Source organism: Zeugodacus cucurbitae, chromosome 3, assembly GCF_028554725.1.
Source record: "Zeugodacus cucurbitae isolate PBARC_wt_2022May chromosome 3, idZeuCucr1.2, whole genome shotgun sequence".
NCBI lineage: Eukaryota > Metazoa > Arthropoda > Insecta > Diptera > Tephritidae > Zeugodacus > Zeugodacus cucurbitae.
In genome coordinates this window covers 66729684-66748169 of record NC_071668.1, presented here as the reverse complement: position 1 = coordinate 66748169, position 18486 = coordinate 66729684, and the positions used below count along the sequence as shown (strand labels likewise).

The 18486-nt window shown below is 35.9% G+C and overlaps 4 protein-coding genes across 4 annotated transcripts; 1 reads left to right on the top strand and 3 right to left on the bottom strand.

Annotated features, from left to right (window-relative positions):
- Window positions 1–7635: 7635 nt before the first annotated feature.
- Window positions 7636–9955, bottom strand: LOC105208524 (U3 small nucleolar ribonucleoprotein protein MPP10). Its single transcript, XM_011178412.3, has 3 exons — window positions 9731–9955; window positions 7919–9662; window positions 7636–7855 (listed from the first exon to the last, which is right to left on the bottom strand). The coding sequence occupies exons 1-3, from the start codon at window positions 9832–9834 to the stop codon at window positions 7691–7693; spliced, it is 2013 nt and encodes a 670-aa protein (XP_011176714.2). The 5' UTR covers window positions 9835–9955; the 3' UTR covers window positions 7636–7690.
- A 250-nt stretch (window positions 9956–10205) lies between these two features.
- LOC105208523 (phosphatidylinositol glycan anchor biosynthesis class U protein) lies at window positions 10206–12104 on the top strand. Its single transcript, XM_054227968.1, has 5 exons — window positions 10206–10460; window positions 10525–11158; window positions 11223–11494; window positions 11561–11703; window positions 11761–12104. Exons 1-5 carry the CDS (start codon window positions 10226–10228, stop codon window positions 11869–11871), a joined length of 1395 nt encoding a protein of 464 aa, XP_054083943.1. The 5' UTR covers window positions 10206–10225; the 3' UTR covers window positions 11872–12104.
- Window positions 12105–12323: 219 nt separating this feature from the next.
- On the bottom strand, window positions 12324–14991 carry LOC105208522 (mucin-5AC). Its single transcript, XM_011178410.3, has one exon. The coding sequence runs from the start codon at window positions 14987–14989 to the stop codon at window positions 14024–14026; it is 966 nt and encodes a 321-aa protein (XP_011176712.1). The 5' UTR covers window positions 14990–14991; the 3' UTR covers window positions 12324–14023.
- Window positions 14992–15023: 32 nt separating this feature from the next.
- On the bottom strand, window positions 15024–15658 carry LOC114803552 (anaphase-promoting complex subunit 11). Its single transcript, XM_029037923.2, has 2 exons — window positions 15400–15658; window positions 15024–15305 (listed from the first exon to the last, which is right to left on the bottom strand). The coding sequence occupies exons 1-2, from the start codon at window positions 15491–15493 to the stop codon at window positions 15142–15144; spliced, it is 258 nt and encodes an 85-aa protein (XP_028893756.1). The 5' UTR covers window positions 15494–15658; the 3' UTR covers window positions 15024–15141.
- Between the last annotated feature and the right edge of the window lie 2828 nt (window positions 15659–18486).

Genomic DNA, 18486 nt, shown 5'->3' with positions numbered 1-18486 from the left:
ACGTATGGTCCGATTTCCACGTTATTTAGAAGGGCGATGCCACTTTACAAATGCAGTATTTCCGATATCAGTTCTATTCCGATATCTGTACTGGTGCTTATTTTATATATTGTAAAGAAAACGATTCAGATCGACTTCAAAGTTCTGGTATATAGGAAGTAGGCGTGGCTGTGAAGCGGTTGGACCTATTTTCACAAGATATCATTGGGAAGCCAGGTAGATGTATGAATCCAATTTCATTGAAATCGATCGAGTGTTTTCGGAGATATGGTTTTTGACCGATAAATGGGCGGAGCCACACCCATTTAAAATTTTGTATACCATTTTGAGTGCAGCTCTTCTGTAACATCTTTTTATTTTCATTTATTTTTATAATGAAATTTAAGGTTTCTTGTGGTTTTTCTTACTGAATTAAAGCATTTTTAGTCGTTTTCAACATAATCTTTGTATGGGAGATGGGCGTGGTAATAATCCGATTTCCTCCATTTTTAGACTGTATAAGGAAGTGCCTGAAGAAACGGACCCCTGAGAGTTTCGTTGATATAGCTTTAGTAGTTTACGAGATATATTCAAAAAACTTAGTAGGGGACGGGGACACGCCCACTGGGCCCACTAGAAATTACATCCAAATATGCCATTTCCTAGAACTATAATTTTTACCAAATTTCACTTTCATAGCTTAATTTATGGCTTAGCTTAGTTATAGCTCTTTATAGGTTTGCGGTTCGGTTACTTGGTTAATATATTTTTTTTAAATATAAATAATAAAAATATTTTTTTTTATTCAAAATTTCAAATTTTTAATTTTTAGAATCTTTATTTAATTATGAATATTGTTATAAAAAATATTATTTTTTAAGCTTTTCTATTAAAATCAATTCTTTTGTTTTAATTAAAGTCTACTTTTAGACCTTTGTTGATTTATCGCAATGCAACATTTTCGCTTGTATCATTTTATGATATATTTATTACCAATAATATTTTATTTATTTTACTCGCTTACGGGTTGTCGCGTCTAGGCTGAGCTATATATATGTATCTATCTACATACATAGATTCATGGGTGGGCCTTGGAGCACACGCCAGTATTTACGACAGCAACAACAATAATAAAAAACTGAATACGAAATGCAGAAAAGTTGCCTAATTATGACTGCAGCCAGCAGAGATAATTATCATGCAAATGTAAATTTATCAGCTTAAGGTCTACACGAGTACAAGCGTAGCGTAATGAAATGACTGTGATAAGCAGAAATCATAAAGCGAAATGTTAATGATAAAATACATATTGGAATACATATCGGGAAATATATATGTATATATGGATATAATTATAGTATCTGTACATATATAAATATGTATGTAATTGTGAAGGTTGCTGTAGAACTGTTGCCAAGTTTATATTAAAACTTATACTTCAAGGATATTGACCTGTAAGGCAAGCACAGTGTTGAAACAACATTTGTTAAAATCGTGGCTTTTCAACTCTCTTCAAACTCCATTCTCCCCTTGAGAAAATCGATAAGACTCACTCACATTTTTATCAAAGTCAATCTATAAAGTACGAACTGTTGCTTGTGATTCGCTAGACTTCAAATTCACTTCATTGTGTGACTCCAGTAAGCATATAGCCGCTAATTTACATACTCCCATACATGTTCTGCCAGACATTAAAGTCATCGACAGACGTCGTCTAACCGAAACTCCATTCACTAACGGGTATTTTAAAAGCTTTCCTATGTTGTCTTAAAGGGGAAATTGATATTTTTTCGCTTTTTTTCCTTTACGCTAATGTCAATACACGCAGATTTCTAATAGAACATTGACACATATTCTACTATTTATTCGCAGTTCTACATTCAAATTGCATTTTTTTTAGTTTTACAAGAAATTCATTTTGCTTTAGTGAGGAGTGTAGTTTCAATTATGGAATGGAAATTATTTTCTCGGTATTATAGCGATTTATATGTCAATATTTACTTTAAGCTCTAAATATAGATACATATAAATATATATTTATTATATTAAACAAGTAAGGTAAGTTCGGGTGCAACCGAACATTTTATACTCTCGCAATTTATTGCTATATTTTTATTAAGATAACACACAATTTGACTCAAAAATTCGGCATATACACACGTATATAGTATAAAGTCCATTGAAAGTTTGAAACCCCTATTATTAGGTACATATATGGGAGCTAGGGGAAATTATGACACGATTTTAACCATTTCTGGTACAGAGACACTCTATTAGAAGAAAAAGATTTCGTCTAATTAAATTAAGATATCTGAGAAATTTACCGACATTTTCAGTGAAAAATTACCATAAGGCACGGAGTTCTTCATATTCGATATCCGGGGCATTGAAAAGTTATAGTCCGATTTCGACAATTTTTTTCACAAATGATGCCACGGATCATATACAGTATTTGTGTAAACTTTTATTTCGCTATCTTCATTGGTTCCTTATATATATATTGTAAAGTGAAGGAATAAGATGGAGTTCAAAATTTAGGTACATGGGAAGTTGTCGTTATTGTGAACCGATTTCATCCATTTTTCACACGTGTCATCAAGGTGTCAAGAAAATATTATATACCGAATTTCATTGGAATCTGTCGAGTAGTTCCTGAGATATGGTTTTTGAGCCATATGTGGGCGATGCCACGCCCATTTTCCATTTTGTAAAAAAATCTGAGTGCAGCTTCTTTCTGCTATTTCTTCTGTAAAATTTAGTGCTTCTGACGTTTTTCGTTAGTGAGTTAACGCACTTTTAGTAATTTTCAACCTAACCTTTGTATGGGAGGTGGGCGTGGTTATTATCTGATATCAACTATTTTCATGGTGTATGGTGGGGTACGTAAGGGAACCGACTGCAGAAAGTTTGTTTTATATAGCTTTATTGGTTTGTGAGATATATACAAATAACCGATTTGAGGGCGGGGTCACGCCCACTGTCTCAAAAAAATTACATCCAAATATGGCCCTTCATAGTGTGATTTTTTTATAGCTTATTTACAGCTTATGTGTTTTCGGTTTTCGCCATTTTGTGGGTGTGGCAATGGTCCGATTTTGCCCATTTTCGAAAGCAACCCTCTCACGGTCCCAAGGAACATGTGTACCAAGTTTCATAAGGATATCTCCGGACAGACGGACGTACGGACAAACATCCGGATTTGAAATCTACCCTGATCACTTTGGTATATATAACCCTATATACAACTCTTTTAGTTTTAGGTGTTACAAACAACCGTTATGTGAACAAAACTATAATACTCTCTTAGCAACTTTGTTGCGAGAGTATCAAAAGAGTCTCAGTAGGTTTAATAAAAAAAAAAATTGTCTGGAAGATGAAGGCTAGTAAAAATTAGTAGAATAAGAACCAATAAAGCCCGTTTTGTTAAAAACGATAGCTCAGTACTTACTAAAAATATGTTTACCTTTTCTAATATAAATAAATAATGAGACTAGCACAGCCAGCTTAGTTCAAGACCTTCGACTGCAACTGATTCTATTTTGACCGATGTTTCTCCATAAGTAAGGGAACTGTCATTAAACAGCTTTAGACTACCAGATCACCGCAGAGTTTTTCAAGCAGAGGTGGCTGCGAACAAGGTAAAATAATGAAGACTTAAAGATTGAGTTAGGTTAGTAAGCAGATCTCAGCATAAACAGGAAGATCTCACTTGGCCAGATTTGAGCGCTGTCCTTTGTGATAGCAAAAAAATCCTAAAGGATTGAAAAGACCCTTATGATACGGCAGAGCGCTTGGAATGTTATAAACTTCTTGTGTCGGCTAATGTCAATTCTAGCTAATTCGCTAGGTTCGTCGAAGGTTATCCTTTCAAGTTGTTTCAACCTTAGTTTGGCAAAGCTGGACATTGAAGGAAGAAAGATGATTCCACCACGACTTCTTCCAAACAACTTTGGCAACTTGCATCTCTCTCTCTTCTCGAACAATGTTCAGAAAGCACAGCAATAATCGCTCCGAGATGGATCTTGCTAAGAACGAGCAATTCGAAGGACCTCGCAACTGCACATATACTGGTAGTGGTCCAGCGCGAGCTCGTGTTATATGTATGTCCAGCGCTCTTGCACAAGAGGACCATGTACTGCAAACACGCTCCCATTCAATGTTGCTAGGATACCCTCTTTTGACTAGTAAAATAGCTAGAGATTAGGACTGCTTAACTAGCCTGGTGCTTACTGTCATATATTTTAATGCTAGTAATGCCGCTCTGCCCTCGGAACTTTTAAAGCATTCAACGATGCCTACCATTAATAGTACTCCCTAATGACTATCCTCAATATATTACATTTTGCAATTGAAAAGTCCCAGACAACTTTTACTCTGTTCTTTATATGACAACAATTAATGCTTACTCCCTAACAGAAATGTAACAATAACATTTTTATCGATATATAAATACAAGTAATCAAATTAAGGAGTCGCGGAACTAATTTAGACTTTTGTAACGTACAGCTAACACTTGAGTTATTTGTATGATTATGTTGAGTGGGTTGTATGTAACCAAAAGGCTCTAGATTTTAATCTCGCCAAGAACTAGGGTATCATCTCGGCTCCATTCCTGGTTGTTCCAAGTACAGTAGTTTCGCAAAATTTTCGAATATACGTCATTGTATTTATAGACCCGACCGACCTTACATAGTGAAAAGGAATTATTGATGTTGTAGTAAATATGCATTCTGAAACATTTTCTGCTATGTTGGCTAGGTTAGAAGTTCCATTTATAGACTCGGTTAATTTGAAATCGATGGTGAACCACTAAATTGGGTCCTTCTACGTCTGAAACATTGTTTCCTACTATAAGGTATGGTATACAGTGAAGCTTTCTGAAAAACTCAACCCAATTATTGTGGAACTCTTAATAAAGGTCCTTTCTCTCGACGAAAACAAATCACTCGAACGAATTTGAATATTTTCACTGATTTACATATATAACACACATACTTTATGGTATTTATTTATAGAAACGTCATCCATGTCTATATATGTAATTAAATTTCTAGGTTATGTGCGAAAACAGCAAACTTTTATTACAAATTAATGCTGACGCCGTCTAGCTAGACAATAATAACAAACGGTGCACATTTGATATTATAAATATCGTGGGCAGTCGTTCTGAGTTCATAGTTGAATTGATTTAAAAAATCAATTGATTTGAAATTTATTATATACGAGTACTATTTGCCAGTGATGGGTAACAAACTGTTAACTATTGATAATATGCTGCAAAACATATACATAGCGTACTGTTGATGTGGTGGAAGCGCAAATGGGTTATTACTTATGAATAAACTGAATGAATGAACAAATGAATTGAATATATGTATATATGAGTACATTGTGAGTATTTATATGAGCCAGAGCTATAATTGCACTTTAAAAATATACACAACATATTGTCTAATATGAATATTAATATTTTTATACTCTCGCAACAAATGTTGCTAAAGAGAGTATTATAGTTTTGTTCACATAACGGTTGTTTGTAACACCCAAAACTAAACGAGTTAGATATAGGGTTATATATACCAAGGTGATCAGGGCGACGACACGAGTCAAAATCCGAATGTCTGGCTGTCCGTCCGTCCATCTGTGCAAGCTGTACCTGAGTAAAAATTAAGATATCTTGATTAAACTTGGCACACTTGTTTCTTGGCACCATATGAAGGTCGCTTTCGAAGATGGGAAGATCGGACCACTGCCGCGCCTACAAAATGGGAAAACACATAAAGTGCCATAACTAAGCCATAAATAAAGCTAAGGAAATAAAATTTGGTACAAAGAATCGCACTATGAAGGGGCATATTTGGATGTATTTTTTTTAGACGTGGCCCCGCCGCCAAATAGGTTTTTTGTACATATCTCCCAAACCAATAAAGCTATATAAACCAAACTTCCTGCAGTCTCTTTTAGCCACTTCCTAATACAGTCCAAAAATGAAAGAAATTGGATAATAACCACGCCCACTTCCCATACAAAGGTTAGGTTGAAAATTACTAAAAATGCGTTAACTGACTAACGAAACACTAAATTTTACAGAAGAAATAGCAGAAGGAAGCAGCACTCAGATTTTTTTACAAAATGGAAAATGGGCGTGGCATCGCTCACTTATGGGTCAAAAACCATATCTCAGGAACTACTCGACAGATTTCAATGAAATTTGGTATATAATATTTTCTTGACACCTTGATGACACGTGTGAAAAATGGATGAAATCGGTTCACAACAACGAAAACTTCCCATATAACTCAATTTTGAATTTCATCTTATTCCTTCACTTTAAAAGATATAAGTACATAAGGAACCAATGAAGATAGCGAAATAAAAGTTTACACAAATACTGTATATTATCCGTGACATCACTTGTGAAAAAATTGTCGAAATCGGACTATAACTTTTCAATGCCACCGATATGGAATATGAAGAATTCAGTGCCTTATGGTAATTTTTCACCGAAAATATCGGTGAATCTCTCAGATATCTTAATTTAATTCAGTGGAAATTTTTTTCTTCTAATAGTGTGTCTATGTATCAGAAATGGTTAAAACCATGTCACAACTTCCCTTAGCTCTCATATAGCTAATTATACGATTTTCAAGCCTTAGCATTTCCTTACTTGTTTTATATTTGCTTGTTTTTTTCACAAGTCATTTGTAGGCCATTCAGTCTACTAAGAGTAAAATTGCAATTATTTTCCTGTACATTATTTAAATATTGTGTGTAGGTGGACAATGGCGCCTATGACGTTTAGAGTGAACGAAAATTTCCATTGATGCCTCAACCGGCGCTACAAATACATTTAAATGCAGATTTCCAGCATACTCTTCATAAAATTTCTTAAACAAATTAAGGGCTAAAAGCGACTCATCTCGGCTTTTCATATACAAAATTTCAATGCCAGCCCACTCATTTGAGTGTAATTTTTTGTAATTTTGCGACGGCTAATAAATAACATCTATAGTCACATACATACATATAAATTTAAATACATACTATACATATGTATGCTTATGGCATATTAAATTATTATATTTGCAAGTCCATTTTATTTTTGCATGACACGCGCGCATAGTTTTGCGACCCCTACGGTCTGCTGGTACACACAAACAAACACAAACGCAAGCATAGGCACACATATAATCCATCCACAGCGCACTGTGTCTAAAATTGTGGCATATTTAAGTTGTTGATCTGTTGTTTCTAGCAATGCTTACCACATACCGTTTTCCGCCTAACTACAACAAAATATACACATACAAACATGAAATAACAGTAACTTTCCTGCTACTTTGAATTTACCGGCGCGCGCGCAACACAGCAATCAAACATATGCACACACACACACATACACGATTATCTCTTGTGGCTGCAGCAGCCTAATTGTTGCGGCACGTGACTCGGTGCACAGCATAAAATTGCCACATTAGAAATGTACGCGCATATGTTGACGTCACACATTAACAACGCGTAAAAGTCACAAATCTTTTTTTTTATTTTTTATATTTTTTTTGGTAGAAAGTGTGTGCTTTCACTAATATGTATATCCTGTCGAATTAGTTAGGCCAACAAAGAAGCGCGCACGTCACTCAGTCATATGTACAAACGTAATATAATAAAATAAACTTTTTTATTACTAACAGCAAGTCCACAAGAACAGTTATTACAATTTCACTCTTTTCGCTGTCAGCGCTTTCCCAGTGGATTTTTGCTTTTTGGCTTTCGCCGCAATGGCGGCTTGGCCCGCCACGCTGGTGGTGTCTTGCAATTTGGAGAAGAACGACTTGGAAGATTTCAATGCGCGTTGATCGTCGCTGGTGGTGTTTAACTGTAAAAACAAAAACAAAATTTGTGGAAAAATTAAATTTTAGAGTATTCCAAAAATCACTACCTTCTCCACATTGCGATGCTTTGTTAGCGACTTGAGCAGTTTGGCGTTCTCCTCCTTCTTGGTTGGCGCTATGCCCAACTCCTGCTTCTTCTTGCTCTTCTCGTCCAGCAGACGATTGATGACACGTTGCTTCTGCTTCTTCTTGCGTCGTTCGCGATTCTTATCCGTACGATTGCGTTCCGTCTTGCCGAGCAATTCATTCTTTGGACCGCGATAGACCTCTTCGGGCGCAAGCAATTTAGCATCGCTCACGGCTACCGGCGCCACTTCCTCCATATTCACCGCCGGTGTGTTGGTTATGATTCTAGCCTCTGGTGCTACGGGTTTCGGTGTGAAGTGGAAGTTCGAAAGCGCATCCAATTTAACGAAGAGTGCGCGCATCAGTTGTTTTATTTCTATATGCTCTTTGGATTCTTCCTCTGCGGCGTCGGCACGATTTGGATCAAATTTATCTAATTCTTTTTGATATTCCTTTTCGTAGACTTGCGCCAGTGATTCTTTGGACTTTTCTTGATCCAATATTAATTGCTTGCGGAACTCGTGTGGTGATTGCACTGGCCTCATTTTTGTTTGCGGATCATCCCAGGCTTGATCTTTGATGCGTTGCTTGATTATATCCTCCAAACAACGTGTTGTGTGCTCAGTTATGATGGGTGCTGGTCTGACGGTTGATTCGAATTCTAGCAATTCCTCGAGGAGCGAGTTCGCTGGTCTGCTGGTGGCCTGCACTTCGCCTCTCAATTGCCATGGTTTTTCGCCGAGCACTTCTTCTTCATACTCACGTATGCGTTGCTCCAAACGCGATTGTCGTATTTCGTATGAAGATTGTGGTTGGTCTGCTTTACGTTCCTCTTCATCTTCCGAATCATCAGAGCCTGATGATGCTGGTTGTAAACCTTCGTTGCTTGTTTTGACTTCATTTTCATCCTCACTTTGCATATCTTCATCCTCATCATCCTCTGCTTCATTTTCTTCCTCATCGTCTTCATTTTCTTTATCGTCGTCTTCATTTTCATCTACACTCATTTCTTCATCATCATCACTATGCGTTTCTTTGAAGTGATCTTTTTGTTTCTTCGTTTCTTTTTCCATACTTTCATCTGCATCTACATCATCATCTTCATCGAAAAACTCATTGTAAGCAGGATTACCATCTTCATCATCCTCCTCTGCATCTTCTATACCCAAATCATCCGCAAAATAGTCGACTGTTGCATCCAACGCACTACCGCCTTTTTTATTTTGTCGTCGCATCTCTTTGGCATCTTCATCTTCCAAAAATGCCTCCATTTCACTCAACTTAAAGAATTTATCATCTACCACTGATGTGCGCCCCTTACGTTTCTTTTTGTTTTCTTTCTTTTTTTGGTAGACTTCTTGTTTTTCAACGCTTTCGTCATCACGCTGACCATTAAATAAATCTGCGTCTCCGGAATTATCTTCTACTTCATTTTCCCTTTCCTCGATTTCCTCTTCCATTTCTTGATTATCATCCTCATCTAGACGCACTTCCAATTTCTCTTCCTTAAGCGACAATAACTTGGACGCATTTTCTACCAGCGCAGAGAGTATGCTATTGTTGCGCAGTTCCAACTGTTGCCAAATTTGTTCTTCGTCCATGTCCTCCACAACCAACTCCGGCAGTATTTCGAGCGCATTCTTACTAATTTCATCGTTCCGTACACAAGCTTGATAAGTTTTCTGTAATAATGTTTTTATATCTTCCTGCTTTTTGGTAGGCACACTAAAATTGGAAAAAGTATATAATTTACGTTGTTTTTGTAAATATAGTGCACCACGTGCACTACTTACACAAGTAGAAATTGTGTTGGATCCTCAGTAATTTCCTTGAATTCTTTAGTTATGTCGTTAAGTGCCTCATTGTCGAGAATATTATTCTTCTCAACGCTGCCCATTGTATATAAAAGGAATCAAATTTGTTTTATTTAAATATTTTTTAGCAAATAACTATACAAATTCGAATCAAGAGCGATGTAAATAAAAACTTATTCTTCTTCTGAAACAGACATTCACAATGAACTTACTGTGAAGAGTTACCTGATGGTACGAAGAGAAAATGACAATATTTAAAATAGAAATTCAATTTTAAATATATTTTGGAATACAAAATATTTATTCAAATAAAATTGTATTAAATTTTCATTTTCAAAACTCAGCTGTTGCTTTGAATTTTCTTTACAAAAACAAATTTTACTGTTTCTTTAACTCGTTCTTCATAAAATTTGACATTTTTATTATTGCTTATTTGACACCTATTATTACATACTGGCAACCTAGTATTCTCATATGTTTATAAAAAAACCAATAGCAATTTGCTCGTCAGAATTTGTTTGTTTAATTGGCGTCCAGAAAATATTTTGCCGGTGTATAGAAATCTTTTTGGAATTATTTACAAAAAATATGGAAAAAAGGTTACTGCTGCTGGTGGCGCTTGCTGGCCTAGCGCGTTACTACTTTCAGGGATTTCAGTGGATTGGCGACAGAGTTGAAGTGTCAACGCCTATAAACTCCTACAAGCGAGGTTAGTCGGGTTAATACAAAGTAATTAATACTCATTAATAAACAAAAAATTTTACAATAAACAGTGCAAGAGGGCATATATCTATACGAAAATGGTATAGATCCCTATATCGGCGATGTGGTGCACGAGTTGCCAGTAATTTTAGTGCTGCTTGTACGCATTTTTGGTGTGATATCAAGCTATGTGCCATTATTCTATGTACTGATTGATTTGCTGACTGCTATGCTACTATATAAATTGGCACAGAAATTTGTACGCACAAAATTGGTGGAGCAAAAAGTGGAGGCGCTACAATTTGCAGTAGGCACAGAGGAGCTACAAGTACAAATCTCAGACTTAGATATGATACCGCGTTGTGTATTACTGGCTTATCTCTTCAATCCATTAGCGTTACTCAGTTGTGCTGGTCTCACCTCGACAGTACTCAGCAATTTCTTGCTGGCATCCACACTATATTTCCTAGCGCAACGACAGTTATTACCTTGCATTATGTGTTTAGCGCTGGAAACAATGCGTAATCTCTATCCGCTGGTGCTAATCGCACCAGTTGTATTGGTTTTCACACAGCGCGCTAAATCCACTACCACCGCTGCCATTGGTGTTTTGTCGCTATTCGCTGTAGCCTGTCTGGCTATCACCGGTTTGAACTATGCTTTAATACAGAGCTGGAGCTTTGTAGATGCTACGCTGGGTTTCATGTAAGTGTTTTATTAACTTTATGGAGTAAAATAATAACTTTTCAAAATTTTTTTATACCGCTAGTTTCTTATACCGCGATCTACAACCAAATATCGGACTTTTCTGGTATTTCTTTACGGAAATGTTCGAACACTTTCGCACAATGTTCCTAATTACATTCCAAATGAACGCCACCGTCCTTTACCTAGTGCCATTATCGCTTAAATTGCGCAAAGAACCATTGCTGTTAGCAACAGTGCTCATTGCATTAATGTCCATATTCCGTTCGTATCCCAGTGTTGGTGATGTTAGCTTCTATTTGGCTTTGTTACCGTTGTGGCGTCGCTGCTGGAAGTGTAAGTGTGCCACCGCTTTTACACCATTAAAAATATATAAAATTTATATTTTATTAACATTCACAGTTATGGCGCATAACTTTGTTGTGTTCTGCTTTTTCGTGGTCACTTTATGCATGATGCCAGCGTTATGGCAATTATGGATTTATTCCGGCTCGGCGAATGCTAACTTCTACTTTGGCACCACGTTAGCTTTCTCCACGGGACAAGTAAGCTGCTTCTATGTCGTTTAGCAAAAATTTGTTTGAAAATATTATTATTTTTAGATATTCCTGGTCACCGACTTGCTGTTTGCGCATGTCAAACGTGATTTCTGTCTACGCAACGGTTTGAAAGTCTACATTGATGGCAAGGAAGCAAAAATTATTTTAGAATGAGCAGTCTGTTTCCTATAGCAACAATACTTCGTTTGCTGTTTAAATGCTACTTTTAATTGCATTTATTAACTAAATGGCTGTATTGGCTGCTGCATTGTGAGGTTGTTGTATGAACCTGGAATTTTAGTATTGAATAAATAACTACACTGCATTTTATGTCCGTAGTCTTGGAAATTTGTAGTAAATGGTGTATTTGTTTTAGTATTAATAAAAAGAAATGGAAAAATAATAAAGCACACATAAATTGACTTAAAATAATTGGAAAATATTTTTTAAAGCTTCCATTCTTTCAGTCGGCGCAAAAGCACAGTAATTATTCCATAAATATAAAAGCAAATATTTGCTACAGCGATAATTCGCTGCTTCGCAGCAACAACAAAGTAACATTCATTTTGACACTTTCAACCGCTGCATTTTATAGCTGAAAATTAGAAATTGCAAAAATTCGTTTCTTATTTTTTGTTTAATAATTTATTGCATAATTCATATCAACGTTTCTCTTCCGACACACTTGATTTTTTGTTTATTATTTCATAATTTAATAAGTTATAATAGGTTTAGTATGTAGTAAATATGCATATGTGTGTATGTGATTCAAACATGTTTACAAATCAAAGTATTTTTGGAGGAAAAGTTAATAATTTGGAGTGCTTTGTAAAAACAATTACACACTTAGAAACAATTTTACAGTAGGTAACTGCGTTCTAAGAAATTCTGCTACTTCATAATTGGTTTAAACTTTAAAGCAACGCATGCTTCATATACGACTGGCGCTTGTTCAACCACCACCAGTATATTCATAAAGAAAATAGTTTCGAGTATAAATTAGTGGAGTAGAGTTTTGTTTTAATAGGAGCTTGATTGATTATAACGATTGAACGAGAACAAGTTTAATTTCAGCTTAGCTTATTTTCAAAGTAGATATTTATGCTTTATTATTATGCATGTATGTATGCGTATGCGTTTATGTAATGTTTTTTTTTATTATATTTTATTTAGCATTTATTTATTTGTGTTTTGTTTTTGTATAACTGACAACGCTTATTAATGCGACTTACAATACAACTATAATTTTCGCTTTAATATTATATTTGCTGCAATTTTATTTATGATTTATAAATTAATTTAAATATTTAGATCGATGTAATACGCCATATATATGTATGTATGTATATGCATTAATGTTGATCTTTATTCGTTATTATTTATGTGTGTGTGTGTGTGTGTGTGTGTGTGTAAGTTATAATTGATTGCAATTTCTGTATATAAATTGAACGTCTAGTGCTACTTCGTTTTAGGTTTATGGTAATGTATTGGGCTAAAATCAGCTAATCGTCTTCGTCATAGTTCCTAGTACATATATAATTTTCGTTAGGTGTGACCACGCGAAAGGGGCAACAATGAAGTGGAATGAATAACGAGAGTACAACAGCTCTACTATTAGTAAATGTAGCTTGGTCTTGGGATACACGGTGTATTTTGGTTACAGTTCACGCTGTTGCTGTGCTTGGTTTGGTGGTTTATGTATGTTTGTTAAAGTGGAAAATATTTTCAAACGTCTTTATAGTAGTAATATGCATTAACAAATATGTTTTTTTTTTCGTATAATCTAAAAAGTTTGATATTCAATTCGTTACATTTTCTTGTTTTTTAACCCTTTAACAGCAATATTTGGGAATATATGTGTGTACAGTACGACACCGATATTTCATTACATTTTTTTGATTAGCTTACGCGCCTTACATACTACATACATGGAACGCACTGAATAAAACGCGCTATAATTTTAAAAATTAAACGCTATATACTACCGCAAATGTTTTTTACCGTTTACAAGCGTCTAAAATACACTTTCGAAATACGTCAAGTATTAAATCCACTGAATATGTTTTGATTCTGTTATTCATAATTGCGCTACAAAGCCTTCAACGCTTCAGTTTTTATGCCTGCATTGCGTTTACACGCGCAACACTTAATTGACAACATTTGTCTCAACGACTTCCACGTTTATTCCCAAATGGCAACAAGCCCACTTTCTACACTCACAAACCGCTTAGTAGTTTACGAGCTATACATTTTCGTTTGGTACAACATTCTTGAATTAAGCATTTCGCTTTACGTTGCTGCATGCTTAATCCAAGAATGGGTTTTGTCATGCTGGTCTTTGTGGTAGTGGTGTCGTTGTTGCGCCATTGGCTGCCGCCATTGCGTCCTTAGACGTTTTGGGTCGTGTTGTTGGTGGCGGTGGCGGCGGTGCGCGTCGCATACGTTGCTGCAAAATGCGTGGCAGCTGTGGGTGTGTCTTTTGTGGTGCCGGCGGTAAAGGCATGCCGCCATGCTTACCCATCGAAGAGGTAGCCGATGATGAGCCCGATGTGCCAGACGCTGAACTTGTTGAGGCGTGTGATGTAGTCGAGCCACCAGGTGGTAGAGCTGCTTGTGCAACAATGGGATGTGCTAATTTCAATGGTTGCGCTGAATACGATTCCTCTTCGCCCTCCGATGTAAGCGAATTAGTGTCAGATGGCGTTGGCGAGGGTGATGGTGGTGAGAGCGCTTCTTGTTCTTGTAGAAATACGCGAAATCCCTGAATCGATTCGTTGAGTGCCCATAATTGTGAGAGTAAAGATAGATCTAACTGACGCAGTCCATACATTTCACGACGCAATATGGCTAGTTGTGTGTCTAACGTACTGGTTGTGCTGCTGCCACTGCCACCACTTAGTGAAATTGATGTGCCACCATTGTCGGTATTGGTATTTGTAGGCGTGTGATGACTACTGTGCGACGAAGAGGCGCGACTGTGTATACTTTCGCGATCGCTCAACGACTCTTGCGTCGACGACAAACTGCCGTGTCGATAGTGATTACGCGTAGCCGCGGCCGATGTGGATGGCCCCAAAAAGAGATCCACACTCTCAACACCGTGCATGGCATGATGATGATGGTTGTTTAATGGTGACGCCGTATTCGAGTGTGTTGCTGAGGAGGCGGCCGACGAAACGCCTGCAGCAGCTGTGCTTAAACTTTTTGGCAGTGGCGGCAGACCCGGCAAACATAATTTATTCAATTCACTATCCATTTCACGCTCACGTGAACGTTCCTTTGCTAATCTCATATGTATATCGTATTTAATATTATTGATATCTATATAAATTTGTTATTGATTTTATTCACGCGTTACACTCGCATATATTTATAATACACTATAATGACTTTTACGAAATTATTATTATTATTCTTCTCTGGCAAACAAGCAAATGCTGCGACTCAATGTATATTGAATTTCCAACTTTGGCGGCACATGGGACATTGCTTATTCATAGTTTGCAAATTCAACCACTTAACAATGCAGTGCATATGAAAACAGTGTGAGCACACGCCCCACACTAAAGGACAATCGTCACCAGGTAGCGCACACTCCGGACAGGTACCTATTATAATAAAAATATGAAAATTATTAGAATTTGTCTGCTTAATTCATATTTAAAAATTGTGTGTCGTGGGTGCTGCTCCGGCACTACTTACTCTCGAAAGACATTCGACAGATGCCGCAATTTTCATCATTTGCGATCCATCGCCAAGTTGCTACGCCAGTCCATGATTTAATTGTCAGTTTCATTTTGTAAACATTAGAATCATTGAGAAGAACAATTACAAAATACACAGCACAATATTTGTTTATTAAGAGCTCTCAAAATGAAATTTTCACGAAAATTTTCACACTTTTGTCCTGGCCCTTTTTGTGTTTTCTGCCTCTGTTTCTACGTTAGAGTTGCCAGATAGTTTTGTAAAAAGCAAAGCTAAAATCTGTTTAATAAAATTGGTATGAAGCAAACACAAAAAGGAGGGATACCATATTAATAAAATGATTAACGAAATATTTATAAAAATCATTTTAAGAGAATTTATATAAAACATAAGTTAATTTAATAATCACAACAAATTTTAAAATTGCATTAGTAAATCAAAATAATTTTTCTATATTATGACCAAGAAACATACGAGAAACGATAATAGACTAAGTTGAAATCTTACAAGGTTAGTAATATTCAAGAGAAATATTGAAATTTGTATATCCTCAAGTAATATGAAATGCGTTACCATATACTATATATATATTAGATCATTTATTCATATATTTTCGCTCTCACTACAACCAGATTTTTTAAAATTGTTTAAAATAATTTTCTACACACTGGTAACAACACAGGTTTCTGTCTTGGCTAATTTGACATTATGCGGCGAATGGCATAGAGCGCAAAGCAAAAAATATCAACGCGAAGTGAGTGAGCAGTAAGAAAAGTAGTTATTAATTAAATCTACTACAAAATTTAGTGAATAACTGTAAACATGTTTTAAATGTCTCGCAACGTATCCGAAATAACGTGAGACTACTGTAAATTGTATAAAATAGTGTGAAAACTATAACTCCGGTGCTCTTGTTTTGTTTGTTACACAATGGGCGTGTGAGTTGGCCTCACGAAATTTGTAAAAAACCGAAACTTGTTTTGAAAAGCAGTTATATCGTCTGCTAGTGCTGCGCAAAAGCGCCACAACGTTTACAAAAGCAACAACTGCTGACGAATATTGAAACACTGAGCGTCGTCACCTTGACAATCAGTAATCCTTGGAGAGGTTAACAACTCCGAAGCGTGGATTATCAACTAGTATGATGTAGTGTATAATAAAATTGTTGTTTTCATTTAACTACACGTATAGTGCGCCGGTATTTTATGTGCAACAAAAACAAAAAGCAAACAACGTCAGTTGGTTTCCTCTTAAAACTTTCAATTTGTGGTTTGTGCACCAAGGAAGTGCATATGCAATTAGCACACACATACATACAAACATACAAACTACAGCGCTTATTAGTGTTAGTGTAATATATATAGTGTTGAAGACAAACGCATAAAATCAATGTGCAATTGGCTGTTCCAACTTATTTTGCCAACAATTTATCATTTTTGTTATTGCTGCTTAGTTGTTTTTGTGGTTTTTTGCACATTCATTATTAAAAAGCAATGTCTCAACGGATCAACGGATGCGCGCGCATTCCCATCTTTTGTCGTACGCTGAAGGGGGTTGAAACTGGCTGAGCTGATCAATCGTGAATTTTGGATAAGCGAATTTATTACGAAAGCACTTGGATGCTCCGCAAAAAGAGGTATGTACTTACATACATACATACATATGTAGTTATTGTTGCGCATGTGTGCTTCTGTGTGAATGTTTGTTGTCGGAATGAAGGTGACCAGCTAAAAAAAATATGTTGAGAAATCAAATATTTGTTTAATTTTTTTTCAAAATTTCTATATATTTTTTAATAAATATATTTTTACTATTTTTTCACTACAAAAATTAAAATGTATTCATAAAATTTATAGTTTTTTTTTAGATTTTGTGAATTTTTTTTTTTTGCTATTGTAAAAAAGACAAGTTCGACTTAGTCCAGTAAGGTCGAGTATCGATAGGATCTATGAATATCATAGAGTGAATTTAATGCGGTGATTGCTTTAAAGAAAGGTAGTTGCTTTAGAGACTCTCTCTATTTCGTAGAGTCCAACTTGAGTAAGGCTTCACTTCGTTTGTTGCTTCAAATATTTCTACGCAATGGCTGGCGCGTCAATGATAGCACTCCTTCTCAAAAACTATAAGTTTGCTGCAGCTAATTCCTCCTCTATCCGATCAAACCCATTTTAACTTCGAAATCGGGATTGAGATAACATACTAAAGCCGTCATCTGGAACCTACCAAAACGTTTACTTTAATAACCGTGCTTATAAGAAACCTGAATTGTTTCATATAAGACAAGAAGAGAGCCCAAAGGTCGACTTGACGATGACTTACTTCAACAATTCCTCGACTGCAATCCTATGCACTAACCTGGATCCAAACTTATCCACTCTGTTAGGAATGAACTCGTAAGATTTCGAAGATATATGCCTGGATGTAACTCATAGACTCCTGATCTAAGTCAAGTTCGATGTATTTCTGGATCAAACTTATATAAACCTGATCAATGTCAAGTATTTCTGGATAAAACTTATAGACACCTGATTAATGTCAAGTAGGAAGTATTTCTGGATCAAACTTATATAAAACTGATCTATGTCAAGTTGAGAGTATTTCTGGATACCACTTATAGAAACCGGATCTAAGTCAAGTTTAGAGAAGTTCTGGCTCCAACTTGTGAAAACCTGATCTTAGTCAAGTTGGAAGTATTGAGAAGAAAGATCTGGAAGATATATATCTGGATCCAACTTATAGAAACCGGATCTAAGTCAAATTGAAAGTAGCTCTGGCTCCAGCTTTTGGAAACCTGAACTAATTCAAATTGGAAGTATTGAGGAGAAAGATCTGGAAGATATACATCTGGATCCAACTTATAGAAACCTGATTTAAGTCAAATTGAAAGTATTTCTGGACCCATCTTATAGAAATCCGATTTATCTTAATTTGAGAGTATTTCTGGATCCAACTTATAGAAACCTGATTTAAGTCAAATTGAAAGTATTTCGGGACCCATCTTATAGAAACCCGATGTATCTTAATTTGGGAGTATTTCTGGATCCAACTTATAGAAACCTGATTTAAGTCAAATTGAAAGTATTT

Coding starts and splice junctions, on each gene's coding strand:
- LOC105208524 (XM_011178412.3), bottom strand. CDS start 9,834: ATGGGCAGCGTTGAGAAGAATAATATTCTCGACAATGAGGCACTTAAC. Junction 9,663..9,730: donor CCAACACAATTTCTACTTGT/GTAAGTAGTGCA, acceptor TTCCAATTTTAG/TGTGCCTACCAAAAAGCAGG. Junction 7,856..7,918: donor AGCATCGCAATGTGGAGAAG/GTAGTGATTTTT, acceptor TTGTTTTTACAG/TTAAACACCACCAGCGACGA.
- LOC105208523 (XM_054227968.1), top strand. CDS start 10,226: ATGTTTATAAAAAAACCAATAGCAATTTGCTCGTCAGAATTTGTTTGT. Junction 11,159..11,222: donor GATGCTACGCTGGGTTTCAT/GTAAGTGTTTTA, acceptor TTATACCGCTAG/TTTCTTATACCGCGATCTAC. Junction 11,495..11,560: donor GTGGCGTCGCTGCTGGAAGT/GTAAGTGTGCCA, acceptor TAACATTCACAG/TTATGGCGCATAACTTTGTT.
- LOC105208522 (XM_011178410.3), bottom strand. CDS start 14,989: ATGAGATTAGCAAAGGAACGTTCACGTGAGCGTGAAATGGATAGTGAA.
- LOC114803552 (XM_029037923.2), bottom strand. CDS start 15,493: ATGAAACTGACAATTAAATCATGGACTGGCGTAGCAACTTGGCGATGG. Junction 15,306..15,399: donor CTGTCGAATGTCTTTCGAGA/GTAAGTAGTGCC, acceptor TTATTATAATAG/GTACCTGTCCGGAGTGTGCG.